The sequence below is a fragment of the Nilaparvata lugens genome, chromosome 2, assembly GCF_014356525.2.
Source record: "Nilaparvata lugens isolate BPH chromosome 2, ASM1435652v1, whole genome shotgun sequence".
NCBI classification, from domain to species: domain Eukaryota; kingdom Metazoa; phylum Arthropoda; class Insecta; order Hemiptera; family Delphacidae; genus Nilaparvata; species Nilaparvata lugens.
In genome coordinates this window covers 92762978-92785543 of record NC_052505.1, presented here as the reverse complement: position 1 = coordinate 92785543, position 22566 = coordinate 92762978, and the positions used below count along the sequence as shown (strand labels likewise).

Sequence of the window (22566 nt, the reverse complement as noted above, 5' to 3'; positions counted from 1 at the left end):
AGTATAGGGAAGAAACTCCTGGATCTTGTAAAGGACTCATGTATTGTTTTGCCCAACTATCGTACTTGGGACACACAATAAGCTCCGGTAGACGTGTGGGGTTCTTTGAACCTTTGGATCCTTGAATCCGTCCCTTCAAACATAACATACATAGGATATAGTGCTTAAACAATATATTTTCAAAATGTTATTTTCTTTTGTCTGTTGCAGTTCCGTGACACCATCAATTCTGATCATCGCTTGAAAGCCCTACTTGATGTGAGTTGAACTTTCGATTAAGTTGAGAGTAATATTAGTTGCTTGCTATGTAATACCTTCATACTCTTCTAAATTCACAATTCATTTCGAAATAAAACTTTTAAATTACAAGTGATTCCAGATTATAATATATTCAGTAGCCTAACTGATTTATTATAGGATAGGGAGGAATGGAGAAGGAGGAATCATTTATGGACTTGCTCTAGGGCAGAATACTGATGATGATGAATGATTATGTTAGTAACTGATTATGATATGTGCAACTTGATATGAATATACTCATCATAAAACGTCTGAGTTGAGTAACCATGTTACTTGAGTTATTTAACAAATTTAAATTCTTGTTTGATGTTATCTGAATAATATTTTTGAACAACAAAGAAGGTATCATGAAGAACGAGAACGGCTTATGGACGCCATGGTAAAAGAAATGCTTCATAAGAAATCGAGCGTAAGTTCTCCAATATTTTACTCTAATATATTTTATTATTTTTTAACTAAGCAATTTTTGTCTCTGGCTCCCGTAATCCATTTAACAATAATCATGTAGGCTACAATCATCACTCGATCACTGACATGTCTTTTTAGGTTAGGTTGCCAGTGTTTATTTTCAACTTATAAACATTGAGGTGCAATTTCTTAGCAATGACGTTATACTTATAATAGGCCCAGCTAAACTCATCTAAGCCTTGCTTTACCAAGCATTTTATGATAGTTTCTATTTAATAGGAATATATAGCCTAGTCAATTTAGGCTAAGTGTAGTTTAATGGCCACCCTTCCTGGAGTCAAATTTTTTCTTGTATAACGATTCAGACCCGGTTGAACAAAAGCCGGTTAAATTCAACAGTTATTAATTTCACGAATCAATCAGAGAAAGCCTTTTTGTTAATACGGCCTTCTCTGATTGTTCTCGTGCCATTAATCACGATTAAAATTTAACCAACTTTTATGCAACCGGTCGGCACTTAGTATGTTATTCTAATGACAAAATCTCACATTTTTCGATGATTATTTATCGGATTCTTCTAATTTTGGGCAATTTGGGACATTAAAGGCCAGGAGTGGAACTCACGTACGTCACGAATTTGAGGGTGAAGAGACCAAACCTCACCACTGCTTAAAGAAGGGCGGCCATTCAGGGAAATCTTCTTGAGAGATGGAGGGGTGAGGCTTTTAACCCTGCATAGTTTCGGAGGGTCAAAAGAATACCAGGGATGGGTGAAACTCCAGGCACAAATGTGGGTCAAGAGGTTAAGTCAAGGGTGGCCAGGCGCCGTAGAGGTAATTTGGTCACAGAATGGAAACTTGGCTAGTAACCTGGCACAAAAATCCGCCATATTGTTAAAAAGTTCAGCTCAGCATTGTAATAGTAGCCTATAGATGGGAGGTTCGGATCACTTTACTGATCCGGATCACTTTACTGATCCGATCAATCGGTGCCGCTAGTCAAAAGACAGGATTTTAACTTCTAACAAGATGGCGCAGTCACTTGATGTGTCCTAGTATTTGTGACATGTAAAAAGCATTGGTTGGATAAGCGTTTGATTGATCGTTTCCATTCCGTATCTATTCTGTGATTTGGTGACCCCTTCCTCAGCGGAAGGACTTACAAAGAAGACCAGGAGTGGAACACACATAGGTCACGAGTTTGTGGGTGGAGATACCAAACCTCATCACTGCTCATAGAAGAGCGGACATTCAGGCAAAACTTCTTGGGAGAGGAGAGGCTTTTGACCCTGAAAAACTTCGGGGCGGTAAAAAGTAAAAACTCAAGAGACCAGAGATAGGTGAAACTCGTAGGTCACGAGGACCAATCAGTCTGAAGAGACTGCCAAGCATATCACACTGGATTGCGAGAGACTAGGGGCAAGGAGAAGGGCTCTGTTTGGCTGCAAGCAACCAGGTGATGAATGGGATGTTAGTATAGGGAAAAACTCCTGGATCTTGTAAAGGACACAGGTATTGGTTTGCCCAACTAACGTACTTGGGACACACAATAAGCTCCGGTTGACGTGTGGGGTTCTTTGAACCTTTGGATCCTTGAATCCGTCCCTTCAAACATAACATACATAGGATATAGTGCTTAAACAATATATTTTCAAAATGTTATTTTCTTTTGTCTGTTGCAGTTCCGTGACACCATCAATTCTGATCATCGCTTGAAAGCCCTACTTGATGTGAGTTGAACTTTCGATTAAGTTGAGAGTAATATTAGTTGCTTGCTATGTAATACCTTCATACTCTTCTAAATTCACAATTCATTTCGAAATAAAACTTTTAAAATTACAAGTGATTCCAGATTATAATATATTCAGTAGCCTAACTGATTTATTATAGGATAGGGAGGAATGGAGAAGGAGGAATCATTTATGGACTTGCTCTAGGGCAGAATACTGATGATGATGATGATGAATGATTATGTTAGTAACTGATTATGATATGTGCAACTTGATATGAATATACTCATCATAAAACGTCTGAGTTGAGTACCATGTTACTTGAGTTATTTAACAAATTTAAATTCTTGTTTGATGTTATCTGAATAATATTTTTGATACTCAATAGTATATTTCGCACCTAGGGCCGAAAATGAGACTTTTCCGGCTCGAAATAGGTTTCCAAGTCCGAGGCCATAGGACGAGGACTAGAAAAGATTGAGAGCCGGAAAAACATTTTTGCCTATGGTGAGAACGTTATTTTTCGCCACACAGAAAAATAAACAATATAAATATGAGAATAATTGTTTATTAGGCACTTCCAAAAGCAAAACAGGAAGGTCATAGCTCTAGCAAATCTGAGGTAATCTGAATATCAGGAAATTGTCCAAGAGTTTTTATTTTTTATTCTGATTTGTCTAAATAACCTAAACGATTATGTTCAATTATGTAAGAGGTTGAGTTTATACTTTTTATTCTTCGAAATGACAATAAGATGATATTATTATAAATGTTTTGATTCTTGAATAGTAAACACAAATAATGAAACGTTTTTTGATCAGCTGTTTTAGCACACTTGAAATTTGGCCAATCTGAATGTCAACGTCAACAATGCTTGTTGTCGTTGACTTCGGAAGTTCAGGTTAGAAGTTCTATCCTTCTCTAAAAATCGAATTTGAATAGTTTATAATATATATCTTATGTGTATTTTATTCATCCAAATAAAATTATAGTATCTTATTGCAGAATACTTATTCAATTCTAGAAGAATCAACTGATTCCATTTCATAAACCATTTTGTAAACACGTTCACATCAAATCAGAATCAGCTGACTTCAAGGTTATTTTACAGCCCTAGGGCCGTAAAACTTTTTTACCGGCCTGGTCAGAAAACAATCATTTTCGGCCTCCATATGAAAACCAGCTCATTACATCCAAGTGGGGCGAAAAATACATTTATTATTCATTCAACAAAAAATTAACTACTTCTCATGTGAATAAAGTATTTAAATTGTTTTGTTCACCCAGAATGGATTTCTACCAATTCGGTGGATATCATAATCCAGTTTCCAGTTTGCCTTTTTGCTTAAGTAGCTGAATATATGAGCTCTTGAAAGTTGAACTGATTAACACGCGAGTAGTCGCGCCCGCGGCAAATTGCCGCACAATCGCACAATTGTAACTTTTGTATGAAGCTTTGGGAATTTTCGTTTTCCAAGGTTGGCAGCTCATGTAATCCTCGCTGAGACTGTCCTCTAGACAATCTTGAACAGTTTGAGGACGACAGAATGAACGTTGACTAATTTCAATATAAAATAGGTATTATCTTCCTATTTTTTTATTCCATCTTCTGATTTAAACTTTTATTATATTTTTATTCTATCTAGATGTCGAAAATGATTCAAATAAAGAAGGTATATTCATTCCATTAATGAGTAGATTATTTTATCCCTTAAAAATGAAAAATCTTAACAATAAATTTACAGTATGTATTTTTGGAATGTTCTCCATGTATTATGTTAGTATATATTATTAAATAATATATAATAACATAAAACATGTTGAGAAAGATTTGAAATTAATTAATATTGAAAGAGCATTGTCAAAACCAACTGTTTATAGTCTAGGGAGCCATAAGGGTGAGTGAATGATAAATGATAAATGATTTTTATTGCCTTTAAGCCATCAAATACAGCAATTGGTTTGTCAAAGTTTACAAGGTACTAAAATTGGTTTTTAATAAATATAGAGTTCAGTCTATCAAAATACAGAAATATCACAGTAAGATTCAGGTACTTTTGTAAAACACATTGATAGTCCTTTCAGGAACACTGAAAAACTCATTCATTTCATACATAGGAGTTTGTATCAGAAAATTATAAGTGCCCCTTGTAGAGAAACTCCTTGGTTGGTAGAGACCTTGCTGCTGCCGGAAGCCTGTTGAAAAGTCTGGCATTTAGGTTGCTAGGGCTATTCCTCACTCTGCTCAGCCTTGTGAATGGAATGTCGACCTGGTACCTGCCCCTGGTGTCAAAGTTGTGGATGTCACTACGCAGTCGCATACTCTCCACAGAAATCTTGAATTTTTTCAGTGATACAAAGATGTAGAGGCATATCACTGTCATGATGGATTCGGCACAGAAGAGAGGACGACAGTGGTCAATAATTCCTGAGCCAGTAATAATTCGTATGGCCTTCTTTTGAAGCAGGAGAATTCTATTAACTCCACTAGCTGCACCCCAATGTTCAAGGCCATACAACATGATTCCTTGGAAGAATGAGAAATAGGCTGTCTTGACATAGTCCTTTGGCACACTGAGCATAAGCTGCCTTAATAAGAAAATCACCCGTGATAGTTTCTTGCAGATGACTTCAATGTGGGGGTTCCAGGTTAATTTTGGATCAAGGTGAAAACCAAGAAGTTGTACACTTCTCTCCTGATCCACAATATTCCTCAAACTGAAAATTATTCGTTGGGTTTTCTCCTCATTTAGCTTGAGGAAGTTTGACTTGAACCACACCGATGCAGCATCAAAGGACTCACTCATCCTCTCCGTCAGATCTGTTGAAGAGCTGCTCACATCAAAAATGGTGTTATCATCTGCATAGGCTGCCAACCTATTACCTAGTGCACAAGGTAGATCATTTGTCATTATTATGAAGAGCAGGGGGCCGAGTATGGATCCTTGTGGGACCCCATGTGGAATAGCCTTCATAGCAGAAACCCTACCATTCACCTGGACCACCTGGCGACGACCTGATAGGTAAGATTTCAGGAGTCCTAATGAGACATCAGTGACCCCATAAAACTCCAACTTGGACAGCAGAATCTGGTGGTCCACTGTGTCAAAAGCACGGCTCAAATCACACAATGTCAAGCCTGTGAAACCCCTGCTCTCAAAGCTCTCAAGCACGACCTTCAAAAGACTTTCCACTGCCTGGGTTGTTGTTCTTCCAGCCCTAAACCCGTACTGAGCATCCACCAACAGTCCAGCACTCTCAAAATACAAGCATAACTGTTTCTTGATTATGCTCTCAAAGATTTTGGAGAACACAGGTAAGATTGTGAGCAAAATGCTCACGCGCGACCACTGACGTTCTGCAAGTCCGTGCGACTACTCGCGTATTAATAGACTAGAGAAAATTCTACCCATAATCAAAATACAGTATTGTAAGAAAAGTGTTTTCTATTTCTTGAAAATTTGAAATTCAACTTCTGATTGATACATTATTAGAAAAATCGTTATGGCTTTCAAATTCGAAACATTTCATTGTATTTGAAACGTTTGCTTTCCACAGCAATATATGGAGAGCACCGAAAAACTGAAAGATTTGTACGAAGACAGAGATGGTATGAGGAAAGAGGAAGTGGCTGCTCTCTCTGGACCCAACGAGTTTGGAGAGTTCTACTCGAGGTTGAAGAACATCAAGGAGTTCTACTGGCGACTTCCTAACGAGGTAAAGTTAGGCCGCATCCACACTCTTGCCAAGTGTGTATAAATGGTTACTGTGCTACCACTTGCCTTCTCTGTTGGCCATTGTGTGGCCATTTGGGAAGAGTGTGGCGCTGGCATCAGAAGGTTATGATATCTATGGGAAAGAGTCTGTCTCAGGGAAGGACTTTCTTGAATTTCTAATATTCTTGTGATAAAGTGAATATCTTATGTGTTAAGTTAATAATTTTATTTTGTCTAAGTTTATTTATCTTTTGTAACTCTTTTTTTCCTGTAACTAGGCACCCGCCGAAAAACCTTTGGGTTTGGCAGGACCCTCAACTGTTTGAATTGTGAATAAAACTTTGATTTGATTGATTGATTTGATTGATTGATTGAAGTCAATTCAGTTTTATTTATCACGTTATGCATCGTATATAATACAATATTATCACAAGTCATAAACATCACATCTAATCATAAATACATTACAAATGTCACCACAATATACTTGTAATATACCCTAGTCCAAATAATTGAAAACCTAAAGAAGTTAATATCACAGATGGAATTGAAGTTGTATAAACTAAAAACTATTGAATCAAAGTCTTAAATATTTAAAAAGTTACAGATCATAAAATTAAGTTAAATTTTGAGTTTTTTCTTGAACCACACTATTGTAATTACTGATTCAAAATTTCACCAATCATAAAAACATATCAAATAATTGATCTGAGAATTGATGAATGATTATGATTCGATTACTGGTTATTTCGTTATTCAAGATGATTTACAATCATCTTTTCCTGTTTGCAGAAACCAGATCCAATCCATGTTTCCTGTGGATTACTATGGAGTATAAGGGTCAGACTATATTAAGCGTTTTTCAGGCGCCAATTCAATGAGCCAATCAGAGAGCTTCCTACCCTGCCGACTCTGGAAAACGCTTAACATTGTCTTGGCCTTATTGTGCAAAAGCATTGGAGATTAGGAAATTTATAGAAAATATACTTATTTGTTGGTGTTATAGCTAGGCCTACTTATCGTATCTCTGTTGTTAGTGACTGACTTATTTGCATCCTGTACATACTGGATGGCAATGTATCTGACAATGCTAAGAATTGTTTGAAATTATAATTAATTTGGTTTTTTCAGATTTGTGTTCCCATGTCTGTTGAATTTGAAGAGATCACAAAAATGAGGGAGAACCCAACCGAAGAAATGCAGAGTAAGTGAATTAAGTCGATTTTTTTAAAATTTGGTGTTCAATTCATCAAGTTTTAAATTTTGGTTTATAGAAATAGTCATGGGCCATTTTATTACCTTTTTTTGAAAGGAAGACCTAAAAGACTTAACCTTATTTTGGAATTTTTATTTTGTCTAAATTCGTAATACCTCAATGTTAACTTTACTTTTCCTCTTCCAATCATTTTAATGTTAAACGTTATTTGTGAAAATAATGAATAAAATAGATTGAATATTTTATTCCTTTTTTTCCAATAAACATCAAGTTTATTAACCTTCCGGAAGTCGCGCTGTTGTAAAAATTACAACAGTGTCAGTTTTTTGCTGCACAAAACTATTGAATGGGGTGGTGTCAGTGAATGAGTCACCTATGCATTCCAAAACTTTCCCCCCATCACTCCACTGAGTTGCAGGCAGTATCAACCGAGCAATGGTTCAGTCTTAAGGTACCATTTAGTCGCGACAGTGCATAAGTCATACACTGCGCATAAGATAGGGAAAGACTGTATACGGGGACTGTAAACGAACCAATAACACAGGATAGATGGCTATGCTTCATGTACCTTATTGGGCTATGAAATGGTAATCATCCAAATGTTCATAGGCGTAAAATAATCCAAGAAGATGGAAAAAAGTAATTATACAATTAATTAATATGTTTTGACAGTAAACAGAATACATAAGACTTGGGAAATTGGATGTTGTAAAAAATACAACACGCGACTGCTCGTGTGATTGAGTAGGGCGTGACTACCGGAAGGTTAATAGTTTCAATTGCTGAATTGAAATTTCAATTCTTTTATTCAATGAAGATCAATTCCAAAGAAATCTCCATATTGTTACACTGTCTAAAAACCTATATGGCAACGCTGCGGAGCAAGAAAAGGATAGCGCTATCTGCTTTGTTGAATGATAGACAAGAATAACAACACCAATGTTGATCGAATACTGCTATTATACCGGGGAACTCACTATAGACCATCATCTATGTTGAAGTGGCCGTTTAATAATTGGGTAGTAGCTGGTATTACTTTGCAATTTTCAGCTACCTATAATAATGGGGAAAATTTGTTCAATAAGCAAGTAGGCTAACCTTTTTTGTTTGTTTCAGATCTGATTGATTTTACTGATGAAGAAGGCTACGGTAAATATCTGGATTTACACGAATGCTATGAAAAATACATCAATTTGAAAGGAGTTGAAGTAAGTAATTAACAAATTTACTGAGAGCTATCAAAATCACATAATTCGAAAAATTTCTCACGTAATAACAATGGGCCATATGAATAAAGTTGAGCATTTGCTTATACTTCTAAAATATGGAGCATTTGTTCCATTTTCTATGAATAAACGTGAGCAAAACCTTTTGCTCATGCTCATCAAAAAAATAGTTTGAGCATTTGCTCAAAAGTAAAAGCTTATGCTCAAAATTGTATCAATAAACTAGAGCATTATTTGCTCAACTTTTGAAGCAAATGCTTCAAAAAAGGTGAGTCTAGTCTAGAGCAGCTTATCACCTTTTGCTCATAGTACAATGGCTCAACTAATTCTTATGAGGAAGAGGAAACTTTACCAGATACGATCACAACCAATAGTTGAGAACTATAAAACTCTGTTTAGATTCAACCATGTTATATATCACCATTATTCCTACAAAAGGATAAATACAAAAGATATTCATGATATAAAGATAGCTATCACAAAATAGGAAATAGACATTTAAGAAGATGAGAGTGTAGACGATTATAAGAAGCTATTCATATTATAAGAATATGCTGAAGATTATTATAGAGATGACATTTTTCACGCTATTATTTAAAAATTCTAAACCCAACTAACCTAAAACTCTATTCATAAATAGAAAACAGAGCAGACGACGCAAACGCAAGCGGTGCCCCCTGCTTGTATATGTAGCACTTCCGTGAGCTACAAAAACCAAGTAAGGCTACAAAAGCGAATCAGCTGATGAAAAATCTTTAAAAAATAGGTGAGCATTTGCTCCAGTGTTCAGGAGCATAAGGTAAAGCTTATTCATATAAAAATGAGCGAATGCTTTTGCTCATGAGCAAAACCTTATGCTCCATGCTCTTGCTCATGAGCATTTGCTCTGGTTTTATTCATATAGGCCATTGAATTTACCCCAACGCTGTAATGGCACCCTGGGGAGAGACAAAGAATAATAAATTTGAATTTTTGAATTGAATTGACCGATTCCAATACATTTGTATTCAAAGCTAAAATTATTATAATTGTCATTCAATTACTTGAATGAATAAAATATACTCGTTTTCCTTTTTTGTAGCTTGGGAGCTTTTTACAGGATAGTCAACCGTGGCCTGATGTATTGAGCCGTCAATTGGGTCACACCACTCCTCCCCGATTTATCGTATCCATTCGATAACACAATTCCATAATTCAATTACTATAATTAGTTCGTCAAAATAACTTTGTTACCTCATTTCCAATTTTGAATTTTCAATATGATTTATTCTACTGATACATTTATTCGGTTACAATTTACATAACTCAGTTCTTTTTTTTTTTTTGCTGAGGGTGATGCCCACATAAGTTCTAGGCTTGTGCGTGGGTAATGAGGCGGATGATAATGGGAGATGAATGTACCTACAGTTTTAGGTGGGTTCCGAACCACCGGGAAGCGATTCCACAATTCATGAATCATATTCAGAGGAGTTGGTTCAAGCGATCACCCTTCCAACGAAAGTACCAGGCGCATGATTCTTAACTTATCCAAGCTATAGCTCATCAGCGCGACCACTGAGTCAAACCGCTCAGTGTTATTAGCTAGTCAAATTAATACAGCTAACATCATATTAATTAACAAAAGAAGTTTGTTCATTACAATATTTTTCATCATGGAATTACATTATTTAAACTAGAAATAAGTACAACAATGTAAAATTCTTTCTTACAATTTTCATGGTATGACAGGCTAAATGAACGTTCGTTCAGCAACCTTATTTCCACTGAGAAAGCTTAACTAACCATCATTGTTTCTTGTGGTCGTTGAAAACCTCTTGGTACGAATTATTCATGTGTGCTTATCATTTTCACTTTGAAAATGTATTTCTCTTCGATTCGCAGAAAGTCGATTACATCACCTATCTGACAACGTTCGATCATCTTTTCGAGATGCCAAAGGAGCGCAAAAATAGCGAATACCGGAAGTACTTGGAGATGTTGTTAGAGTACCTAGAATCCTACGTACTAAGAATAAAGCCTCTCCTCGACATTGGCCAGGAGATGGACAGTATTCAGAAAGTCTTCCAGGAGCAGTGGGAGGCTGGTACATTTCCTGGATGGCCCGTGAGTACAAATTTATTGATAATAATCCATGAATTATTGATATGGAAAATATTGATTAATGATACTATAATAATTGAATCGGCCTGAGGAGAAAGGGAACATGTTAAATTTTTTCATTTTGTTATGGTTGAAATGAGTTGTTTACTGTGGGATACATCGATTGGAGTTGAAAGGGAACATGTCAGCATTCTCTTTATACGAGAAACAGATATCGTATTTTTGCTGTACTGGAGTGAAAGGGAACTAGTCATGACACATGTTTCCTTTCAACGCCGAACATTCGAAAATCAACTGTTTGTCAGTTGTGATTTTTATGCTATTGTTAGGTTACCTTTGATTCACGCGTTGCTTTGAGGTTAGATTGCTTTCGGTTGAGGTGTTTATTGTATTTACAATACGCATCTCAAGTCTATTCAAAGATCCAAGCCAGCTGGACAATAACGCTGGAGGCACACGAAGTCTGCTATCTCTTCATAGTGAATTATTTAATAGAATCAACAGTTTGCAATTGAATAATCACATTTTCTCGAATTTCGAGCTTATTTTCAATTTTAGGTGAAAATGTTACTGAACAGAGATGTTCATGCTCAACCTTTTCCACTTGGAATATTTTGTTTTAAATTGTATCTGAAGCCTGATAATTGGGAATCTAAAATCAAACTTTGCATAGATGGGGCGGAGCTCCTGGAATTTTTAAAGATATGGGACTTGTGGTAGTTGATAGAACTTATCATGACAATTTTAGGTTTAAATTGGATCAAAATCGTTGGAGCCATTTTCGAGAAAATCGCGAAAAACCCTGTTTTTGACAACAATGGCATTGGATCGACATTGTTCGTGTCGGATCCTTATATTGTAAGGACTTTAAGTTCCAAATTTCAAGTCATTCCGTTAATTGGGAGATGAGATATCGTGTACACTGACACCATACACTCATACAGACCAATACCCAAAAACCACTTTTTTGGACTCAGGGGACCTTGAAACGTACAGAGATATAGAAATTGGGGTACCTTATTTTTTTCGGAAAGCAATACTTTCCTTACCTATGGTAATAGGGCAAGAGAAGTAAAAATATGTGTTGTATAGAACTATAAATAATTGCACCTCACTGTGATATCATTTAAAAAATATTCTGACTTGCCTTATCAGTAAATAAATTACTTGAATAGTTGTCCTTAACCATTTTAGGTTACTGTTAGTGTTTTGAGAAATGTCAACTATGGTGTTAAGGTGATAAACATCAAGTCCCTACCGTGAGAGGACTTATTGCGGATAATGCCCACATGAACTTTTGCTTGTGCGTGGATGATGGAAAGTGCGAGTTACTTGATGAGATGATACCATAGAGAAACAATAGCATAAGTAGATATCCCATGGTATAGGGCGTTTATGTCGCAACTTTTACTGTTATCTCAAGCCGATTACAGTTGATTACTTTCGATTTTTACTGTTTTGTTGGAGTGAGAGTGTATTAACGGCACAATTTGAGTGACTACCAGTGTCACACAGCTTCACGGGAAAGAATTACATGAACTATCGGCTTGAGATAACAGTAAGAGTTGCGACATAAACGCCCTATACCATGGGATATCTACTTATGCTATTGTTTCTCTATGATGATACATTATTAAACTAGAATTAAATTTTTTTTATTTATTTACAATGCAAATGACACTAATGTAATAACATTGAAAGATAAAATAATAAGGTAGTCCTTGTGCTATTTTTCTTCCAAATTTATAGGTGACAAAGTCTAAGATAAGGTTAGAATTTCACGTGTACAATTTTTATAAAATGTTGGTACAAAATAAACATCAAAACTATAAATTTTGAATTTAGATGGCTTAAATTGATAAATTAATTGGAAATATTCCACTCAATTACCACTTTTAACGAATAATATTGAGTTATTTAAGAAATTTGGAACTATTCAAGAAACACAAACTCGTAAACTCTAAAGCTCAGCTGACACTCAAACCAAGATAAACAATATTAAACTAGAACTACTTTTAAAACTAGAATTACAATAGATGCAGTAATTGATTGATTGTTGTTGTTTATGATCAGAAAGAGACTGGCAGTGTACTGACGAACATTGGTGCGCATCTTGACCTGTCTGCTTTCTCATCATGGGAGGAGCTTGCTTCTCTTGGTTTGGATCGTCTCAAATCAGCTTTGATGGCTCTCAATCTGAAATGTGGAGGGTGAGTAGTTGATGTGAGGCGGAATCGCCTCAACTTTTGTCAATATTTTCAAAATTATCATTTTCCAAGGTCATACCTACTATTTTGATTCAAAACCTTTGTATTTTAGAGTGAGAATGGTTTACTTTTATTTGTTATAGATGTTGGTAGTAGTAGTTGACTATAGTGAGATCCACGTTTTAATGACAGTGAGATAGATAGGATATTATCTATAAAGATAAGAGATAAACATATCTCCTAAAGATAGGAGAACAACGTTACCGATCCTCTGTCTTGCCAATGCCTTCTATGGAGGGTAACTGATACAGGTTTTTGATGCATTAAACTGTCCATTGTTGTTTAAAATAATTAATTATTGGCCGAGCGAAGTGAGGTCTAAGATTCAAGTAGACGGTTTGGCATTTCTCTTAATGTTTAAATGCTCAAATGTTTATATGTTGCGCATTTACGGCGAAACGCGGTAATAGATTTTTATGAAATTCGACAGGTATGTTCCTTTTTAAATTGCGCGTCGACGTATGTACAAGGTTTTTGGAAAGGTTGCATTTCAAGGATAATATAAAAGGAAAAAGGAGCCTCCTTCATACGCCAATTAGATATAAATCAGCTGTCTAGTGGACTATAATACTACCCGTTTAAAAACATCGAACATCTTGAAAATGTATCTTTCCATTAACGTTAGTAGACAGTTGTCTACTAACTTTGTCTTTCCATAAGCTGAGGCCATGATTCTAGTTTAGAGTTTGTAGTTATTGATAGAAAACATTTTTTTTTTACATTTTTCTTTTTTTAATCTGATGATAAAAATTGCAACAAATATTATTGAAAAGAATGAAATTGCAAAGATTGAATGATAGACAAGGATAGCAATACAATAATTGTTAATTAAACACTGTCCATTATAACGTGGACCTTACTATAGTTGTTATAGTTGCATTAAGTATTTTAGAAGTTGGTCCTTATTATATTACTGTAGTAAAAATTTGAAGTATTGTATGACTTGAAAGATTAGAAGATTTGGTCTTGAGTCTTTTTTGTCTTCCTGAAATTTTAACAGTTTTACATGAATATATGAAACTTATATGTAGAACATGAATAGATGAATATTTGCAAGCTTAGTGAGTAAATTACCAATGATGTGCCCCTACTATGTGGGAACAGTAAATTATTGATATAGTCTGTGTAGTTAATTATTGTCTGTAGAGACTTTTGATACCCCTTCTAGATTTCAGATTCTTCATCACCCCCAACTACGTGGAGACTTCAATAAGTAATGAGACAAACTACTATTCCTCAAAAAACGGCTGATCTACATGAAATTTTCAGGACATGAAGTTGGCAACCTTAAGATGACATCTGTGCACGTTGCAATCCTTGAGCGGACATTCTATTATTAACTGATTAAATTTGCTGTCATACTTACAAAAATATGATTGAACTACTCAGATTTCATCGTAAGGTTGTCAACTACATTTCCTGAAAGTCTCTTGTAGATAAATTTAGCTGTATTTTAGGAATATTAGTTTGCCCGTTACTCATTGAAGTCTCCACGAAAAACTCCCTGTTGTTGTCCATCTATGCATCCTCTTATTTATATATAATGTGCTATCAATTATGTGTGTTTCTTTTAAAAAGAAATAAAGGCTATGACACTCATTAATTACATTCACCAATGAGAATTTTATACTCATCTATTTCACTATCCATGACGAACTGCAAGTAATTCTCCATTTTTGAAATATTTTCAATGACACTAGAGTCTAATTTATTTGAATATTAGTTATTTAAACTAGAACTAATATTCAAAGAAATTAGACACTAGTTTCGTTGAAAATATTTCAAAACGGAGAATTTATTCCATTCAATATTCATTTCTCATTTACTTATTAGTATATAAGATTCAATTGTATGTTCTTAATTTAAATTAATTTTAATTCTTTAAAACTTTGTAGGACACTTGAAGAGCGAGCTCAGAGACTTTTCAGCACCAAGGGCAAAAAGTCATTGGATCCAGCACTTCTGCGAAAGTAAGCCGGGAAAAAGCCGAGACTCTGAACGTCAAAAGAATTGCATTTTTGGAAGGCAAGTGTACAGGTAAATATTTTCATATATCCTGATCATCTGATCAATTATTTTCTGCATATTTTTTAAATCTCCACATTTGTCCTCCAAAATGTTTAATTTAATTTACTTTGGAAGGTAGTTTTCTTATTTTTAATGAAGGATCAATTAAGTTTTCATCAGAAATAAATTATTTATCCGTGTCTAATGTAGAAGTGACAAAAATATATGGAGTGACCTGGTTGGCTCAGGTCTGGTGTCAGAGTTTTCAGGTCGCAACTAATCAATTCCAGGGCCTCTGACATAACCTAACGACTGCTTTTTAGGCAGCCGGGACCGACGGGCTCAACGTGTCCATCCAAACACGGGAGTGGACCGAGAAAAATATCTTGCCCGGGCCGGGATTTAAACCCGGGCCTCTGAATTATAAAGCCAGCATCCAATTCACTAATCCACTCGACTACGGCCACTCCATGGTTGTAATGAATAAATATATTTCCAACTAGCTGGCTCGGCAAACTTCGTACCGCCAAATAGTTTAATCTTAATGCATCTCATGACAAACTTTAGCTGGATGCACACCTGAGGAGGCACGATGCGGCATTTTGCATCCAGGTGCTTCTTGGTTTTGAATAGCAGATGCTATTATTCATTTCTTATCAATTTTAATGGATTCTATTTATATAGATAATTTTCCAACTGCAAAATAAATGATTTACTAAAAATCAATTCTAAAAACCGAAGACATCACAATTATTCGAAACAAAGCAATGTCGTTAGCGCATGTAAGCACTACTTCCGTTTACGGAGGGAGTGATGTAAGTCTTTAACCTGATGCCGCACTGCTGGATGGTTACACACAGAACAGTCATTTTGTTTTTAATCGGGGCGTTTTGAATAAAACATGGGCGGTTAAGGAGCAACACACACTCTTGTCTACTATTTACCGACGGTTGTTGGATGACGCAATTATTATAACAGCTGGTTTTTATTTCTGTGTGTGGCCAGCCCACAAATCTTCTCCCATAAGGATTGCATGTAAACTTTGAAAGTCCTGGAGTCGGATTATAAATTTGATAGGCCATAAACCTGGCCCTGAACATAACAAACACAACTGAAAAAATCATCAGATTCGGTGCTCACATAAAAAAGTTATCGAATGTCAAAATTTGAGGCTCGATTTTTATTTATATAGATTACAATTACATGATTTGCTTTTCTATCAACAAGTTTCTTGAATTATCAACAACTATAGGTATGGAGGATATTCTATTGTTTTTAAAAAAAATTTCAAATATACTTTGTCGAATTTTGTAAAATTTGACTCAAGAAAACTCATTCGAACGAAAACATTGAAAATAAGCCATTCCTTGTCTTTAAATTTTCTAAACATTTCAATGTTAAGATGGATGAATATCTGGAAGAGGAAATAAAGGTTTATCCAACAGTTTTGTAATGAGGGTCTTCGAGTAGATGTAGGTTAAGATGCAAGCAAAGCGAGCTAGCGCGTAACTTTACACGACTGCTCTATAGTTATTCAAAATGAAGCTGTTGTAGGACCTATACTCTGTCCAAACAGGCATGAGCTCTGAAGGATTAGGCCAACCCTCCTACTACTCACATACACAAGCGCAGTCTCCTTTTGTGTGTGTGAGTAAAGGGAGGGTCAGCCTACCTGTATACCACGTAGTATACATAGTACAGGGTGAGCATAAAGTCTTGCCCTGATTTTAAAAATTTATTACAGAATAACCGTTAGACATATCAATTTATATCTGGCGCTGTTACATAGATTAGTGTTAGTAGTTTTTTTCAAATATCACTCACGTTAGTAAACTTCAACGTGTGCCCCTTTGGTAGCCCGGGAGAATGTCGAAGCGATATTCCAGTTCTCGCCAGGTGTTTTGTAAGAATCATGTGTTCTGTCACAGTACCCACAGCAGCTTGTATCCTAGCCTTCAATTCGTCGATGTCAGCAACTGGTGTGGCGAAGACTCTGTCCTTGATATATCCTCATAAAAAAGTCAAGGCGAGTAATGTCTGGAGAGCGGGGTGGCCAGGGTGTTGAACATCCCTTCCAATCCACCGATCCGGAAATGTTTCATCTAGGAAATCACACACTCTCAAAGCCCAGTGGCTTTGAATAGATATCGCCATCTATTGGTCAAAAAAACTACTAACACTAACCTATGTAAATGCGCCAGATTTAAATTATTATGTCAAACGGTTATTCTGTAATAAAGTTTTAAAATCAGGGCAAGAATTTATGCTCACTCTGTATATCAATGGCGCAGGAAGGCCGGGCGTGTGTGCCTGCGCGTGGGGGAGCGAGGGTCGGCTTGATCTTTCAGGGCTCATGGCAGTCTGGACAAACTATATGTACTATTTAAACAAATATTAAAAACGTAAAACTATTGGATACACTATTTTTCAAAAAAAATCTGATTCATGAGGTATTAATGATTTTGCTTTGAAGACTTGCAGAGCTTGTGAGCGAGCAGCGAACGGCGACGAAAGAGAATGTGCAACGTAAGCAGGCGCGAACCGAAGGCGAGCGGGATGACTCGGATGCCGAAATCAGTGCGTCCGATTCTGATGAGGATGACGAGGATGCTGTGCCCTACAATCCCAAAAATCTCCCGCTCGGTTGGGATGGAAAGGTGACCAAAATAACAAATTTCAATTCAACTCAATTTACCAGAAACACAAAAATAATACAAAGCTGTGACAGTTAGACAAAAATTATAATTATTATTATTCTAAATAACTATATCAACTATTAAAAACAATATAAAAACACGAAGTACCCTTTCATTTAAATCATTTCAAACTTTAAATTATTTCAAACAACTAGTTTCGACCTACTTTGGCCATTTCCAAGTTTAAATCTTGAATACTTCAATGTTTTTATATTGTTTTTTTAATAATTTTAATAAAGTAGACCATACTATTTCCAAGTGAAATGATTCTATATCGACTTTCAAATTCAAATTCAAATTTATTTCTCAAAAAACATACACAATTATAATAATCTAATATTATAGCATATAAAAATAATACAAGAAAAATACTATTAAATATATAAAATGATCCCAAAACTGTAGTATATTTTTTTATGTCCATCTATGTTTAAGGAGTAGCCTACGAGGTAAAACCTGTGCGTAGACCTAAGTCTACTTATTAAGAATCTTATTCTTGTTTATCAATAGTTTTTTTTTTACTTTCTATTAATGCTGTTCACGTTGCTCTTTTGTTCATAAAAATAAAATCAACGACAGTTAGACAAAAGCAATAATATTACTATTTTAAATAGCTATATAAACTATCTTATTCTTGTTCATCAATTGTTTCTCTTACTTTCTTTCGGTGCTGTTTACCTTGCTTTTTTGTTCGTCAAGTTAACAAAGACACAAACTCTTTCAACATTTAAACAGAAAAATAAATCTACTTTTTTATATGTTGTCGTTGGAGATCAGTGCTGGCGTATTTCATTGCATAATATCATAGAGAAACAATAGCGTAAGTAGATATCCCATGGTAGAGGGCGTTTATGTCGCAACTTTAACTCTTGCCTTTACTGTTAACTCAAGCCGATTATCGTCGATTTTTTACTGTTTTGGCCGGGTGAGAGTGTATGAATGGCACAATATGAGAGACTACCAGCGTCACACAGCTCCACGGGAAAGAACTACGTGGACTATCAGCTTGAGATAACAGTAAAAGTTGCGACATAAACGCCCTATACCATGGGATATCTACTTATGCTATTGTTTCTCTATGATAATAATATACTACACTCTCTCTTTCTCTCTCCAATGGCGCTGCAGCCCAAGTCGGGCTCTGGCCTCATCCAAACTACGCCTCCACCCATCTCTGTCTAACGCCGCTCTCTTTCATTCCCTTACACGCAACATTTAATTAACATCCTTCTGCATACAACACTACTTTTCAAAATGCTTTCCAACTTTGATATTTGAACTTTATTCAGTAATATTCAAATATAAACTTTTTTTAATTATTTAGATATCGATGGTGGGGAAAATGTTGGTTGTAACTTTGCTATTAACAATCTTAGAAATGAGTATGCTAAAAGCTATGTATGTATTTCCTTTACAAATGAATAAGTAATGATTTCTATGGTATGTGCAAACTTTAGATTCCTTATAGAGTTCATTACTGCCATATTTCACAGAATCCAGAGAGTCTGTGAGCTAATAATTGTGTTAGAGAAAGAGCGAAAAGAGATCGTAGGCCTTTTTTGATATACTCAGAATAAAAATGGCAACAGTGTGCACCTATTGTTATATTGAAATAACATTGACAATGAAACTAAGGTTTGTACGGACTATATACAATACAGAAATATATATTTGTTGAAATATTTTCTAAAATTCTTTGATTAATTTTTCATGCAAATGCTTTCATTTAATTATTGGCGAATCGTGTGCATCTTGAAGTGAATATTAAATTAATGGTTTTTTGTAATTTTCAGCCCATACCCTATTGGTTATATAAACTCCACGGACTCAATATAAGTTACAACTGTGAGATTTGTGGAAATTTCATTTACAAAGGACCGAAAGCGTTTCAGAGACACTTTGCTGTAAGTAGTTGATATTCGGTACTCAATTTTTCAACCTATTTAAACTAGATTTATATACGCTCCACCTCATTGGAATCATCATTTGCCACGAGTTGAAATTGATATGATCCCTTCCATGTAGAAACTGCAACTGTGATTCATCAATAATATTAGAATAGAATTAAATTTCTTGAATACTATTATACTACTATAGTGAAGATTCTACTGAAATTCCAACTTCTATCTATTGGAAAAATTTTTATATACAGGTCAATTTAAATTGCCATCTTCATCAATGATTATTATCTAATTGATAATTATTATTAAACGAAAATCCCAATTAAATGCTGTAAATAACCCCGAAGACTTCTGCTACTGCAAATATTTACAACAGGTTAAACAGCTAGATGGAAATTCGATGAGAGCTACTATACAAAAATTATTTGTCAGCCCGGGAACCTATTATCGGGAATTTATTATCTCATTAAATCTATATCCTTTTATAACAATTGAATATCATGTTTCTTATGATGTTAATTGTTTTAAAAGACATTTATTATTATTCAAATTGCTGAAAAACTCTTGTACAATAACAGTGGCGGATCAACGGGGGGGGGGGGGGCTTTCGGGCTCAAGCCCCCCCAAAACGCCTAAATTTTTATTTTTGTAAGAATGTAAATTTTATACAAATATAATTAGTTTGAAGCTGGTAAAGTATATTCATTGGCAAGAATGACCTAATTCCACTACTACGTCTTCAATTGTATGATATCCGTTAACGTTTTAATACTTTGTATAATATCTTAGTTACATTTACATTGCCTGCCCGCTCCGTTTATCTGGTTTCATTGAAACAAACGCGCACTATAGAGGACGCACATACAGTGACTTAGCGGTTTCCCCTAGAGGCGTCGGCGCTGGTTCCCCCCCCCCCTCCTTGGAACAACCGGTTTCCTTCTTCGGCCCCCCCCCAAAATAAAATTCTAGATCCGCCACTGTACAATAATCAAGGTGGAGGAGCTCATTTTCTAAAGACGTTACCAGTATTTAATTATCCAATAAAATGATGTTTTTATATTTTCCAGGAATGGAGACATGCTCATGGGATGAGGTGCTTGGGAATCCCAAACACTGCACATTTTGCAAATGTGACTCAAATTGAAGATGCTCTATCTTGTAAGTGTACTTTTCTCGTTTACGTAAACCAGAATTTTGTTACTTAATAATTTTCCATACAAAATATGTAATTGAATCAGTTCCACTTGGGCCGGTTTCCGAGCTCGGGATATAGGTAAGTTCTAAGGTGCGTACAGACTTTCGCTCTGCTCCGCAACCGAACGTCACTCGAGCAGATCGATTGATGATCGACCGGGGAGCAAGAGTGGATCGACCGGGGAACGCGAGAAGAGCTAACATCTTCCGTAACGTTCATGATCGGTGCGACTGCAGAGCGGGGGCGGAGCGACTGCGGTGCGATGGAGGAACGAGGGCGGTACGAGGGTGGAGCGTGCTCGGTGCGGGTTAGAGGCGCGTATATGTGTACGCAGCTCTAGACTTTAAAACAGCTGGAGTCAGAAAATTGGCTTTCCAAAACGTGGTGTAGTCGCAGTAAATAGTTGCAGCAAAATAAATCTTTATTTTCTCATTTCTATAATTATTGGAAACGTTTTTCCTTGACGAAATGAATCATTCCTAAAGAATTCAAAATAGCTGAAACTTTACACTATTTTCTCTTATTTTATTTTGTGTTCAATTTTCTAGTTTTTCGAGATTTAATTTAAACGTGACTTTGACTATGACTACGACTAGGCCCCGTTTCGGAAAGCCAATTTTCTGACTCCAGCTGTTTAAAGTCTAGAACTTGGCTAAATCCCGAGCTCGGAAACAGGCCCTTAATGTTGACAAGTTCTTGTTCCACAGTCGTCTCATAAAAAATGTGATTATTTCAGGTCATAACACGGAAAGAATAAGATCAAAATACGGTATTTCAGGTAACCTTTGAAACGTGGAAAACGAATTTAAAATAAATATTTTAGCCGTATCCACTCCAGTTCAATTTATAGTATCTAGATTTTTAATTTTCATTAGATTTCATTAAGGAATATCTATTGGAATAATATGTCTATTGAAAGAATGTGTTTTTATACAAATCCATTTTATTGTTTCTCGGGATTTCTCTATGGTAATCTATGCCTTATTTCACGTATTTTTTTTTTCCAGTGTGGGAGAAACTAAAATCGCAGAAACAAGAAGAAAGGTGGCAACCTGAACAAGAAGAAGAATTTGAAGATTCACTGGGAAATGTTGTCAATAGAAAAACTTTCGAAGACTTGAAGAGGCAAGGATTGTTGTAGAGTTCGTCCTATCAATAAACCACCAATCTCATTTCTCTATTTCGATGGTGATTGTTATTTTTAATTTTCAACTCCACCTCTTTCACAACAATTAACAGTGTACATATGATATTTTGTATCTTAAAATATTACTGCCTAGATTTTATACCTTTGATTGAAATATATTTTCTCTTTAGATCCTATTTGATGTACTCTATTCTCTTTGATTGGCATTATCAGTGTGAAAATCTTATGCTATGTATTGTATATCAAGTTCCACAATAAAAGTATTAGAGAACAGACTATAATTTATTATAATTTGATGTACAGTAATTGAGGGCTGTCAACTATTGGGGGGGGGGGGCAAGTGCCCCGTACAGTTCTCCGTAAAAGGCTCCAACCAATGTACCTAAAATACTAGGTATTCTAGGTACCTTGGCCTCAACTATACGGGCGTCTTAGACACACTTAATTTTTTTCGCTCGTTGACCGGATGTATGGTCCCTTGTAAGGAAAACTATACGAGCGTAATAAACGCGCCCCATAAGAGACCATGCATTCTCAAGACGAGCAAAATAAATTCAGTGCGTCTTATACGCCCGTATAAGGGTTCGTACCGGGAACAACTGAAGTTGCTTTAGTCGAAATTGCTCGAACAGAGAGTAGCTAGTAGTTGTTCTAAAAT

The 22566-nt window shown here is 35.6% G+C and overlaps 1 protein-coding gene across 1 annotated transcript; it reads left to right on the top strand.

Annotated features, from left to right (window-relative positions):
• Positions 1-619: 619 nt before the first annotated feature.
• On the top strand, positions 620-22189 carry LOC111063098 (splicing factor 3A subunit 3-like; the record flags this gene model as incomplete). Its single annotated transcript, XM_039422124.1, is given in 13 exon segments — positions 620-709; positions 2390-2437; positions 5996-6154; positions 7285-7357; positions 8486-8577; positions 10477-10698; positions 12769-12905; positions 14858-14926; positions 14928-14999; positions 17443-17626; positions 19459-19569; positions 20634-20724; positions 21769-22189. Coding segments are annotated over 13 exon segments (1482 nt in total), but the record flags the coding sequence as incomplete, so codon positions are not given.
• Positions 22190-22566: the final 377 nt, after the last annotated feature.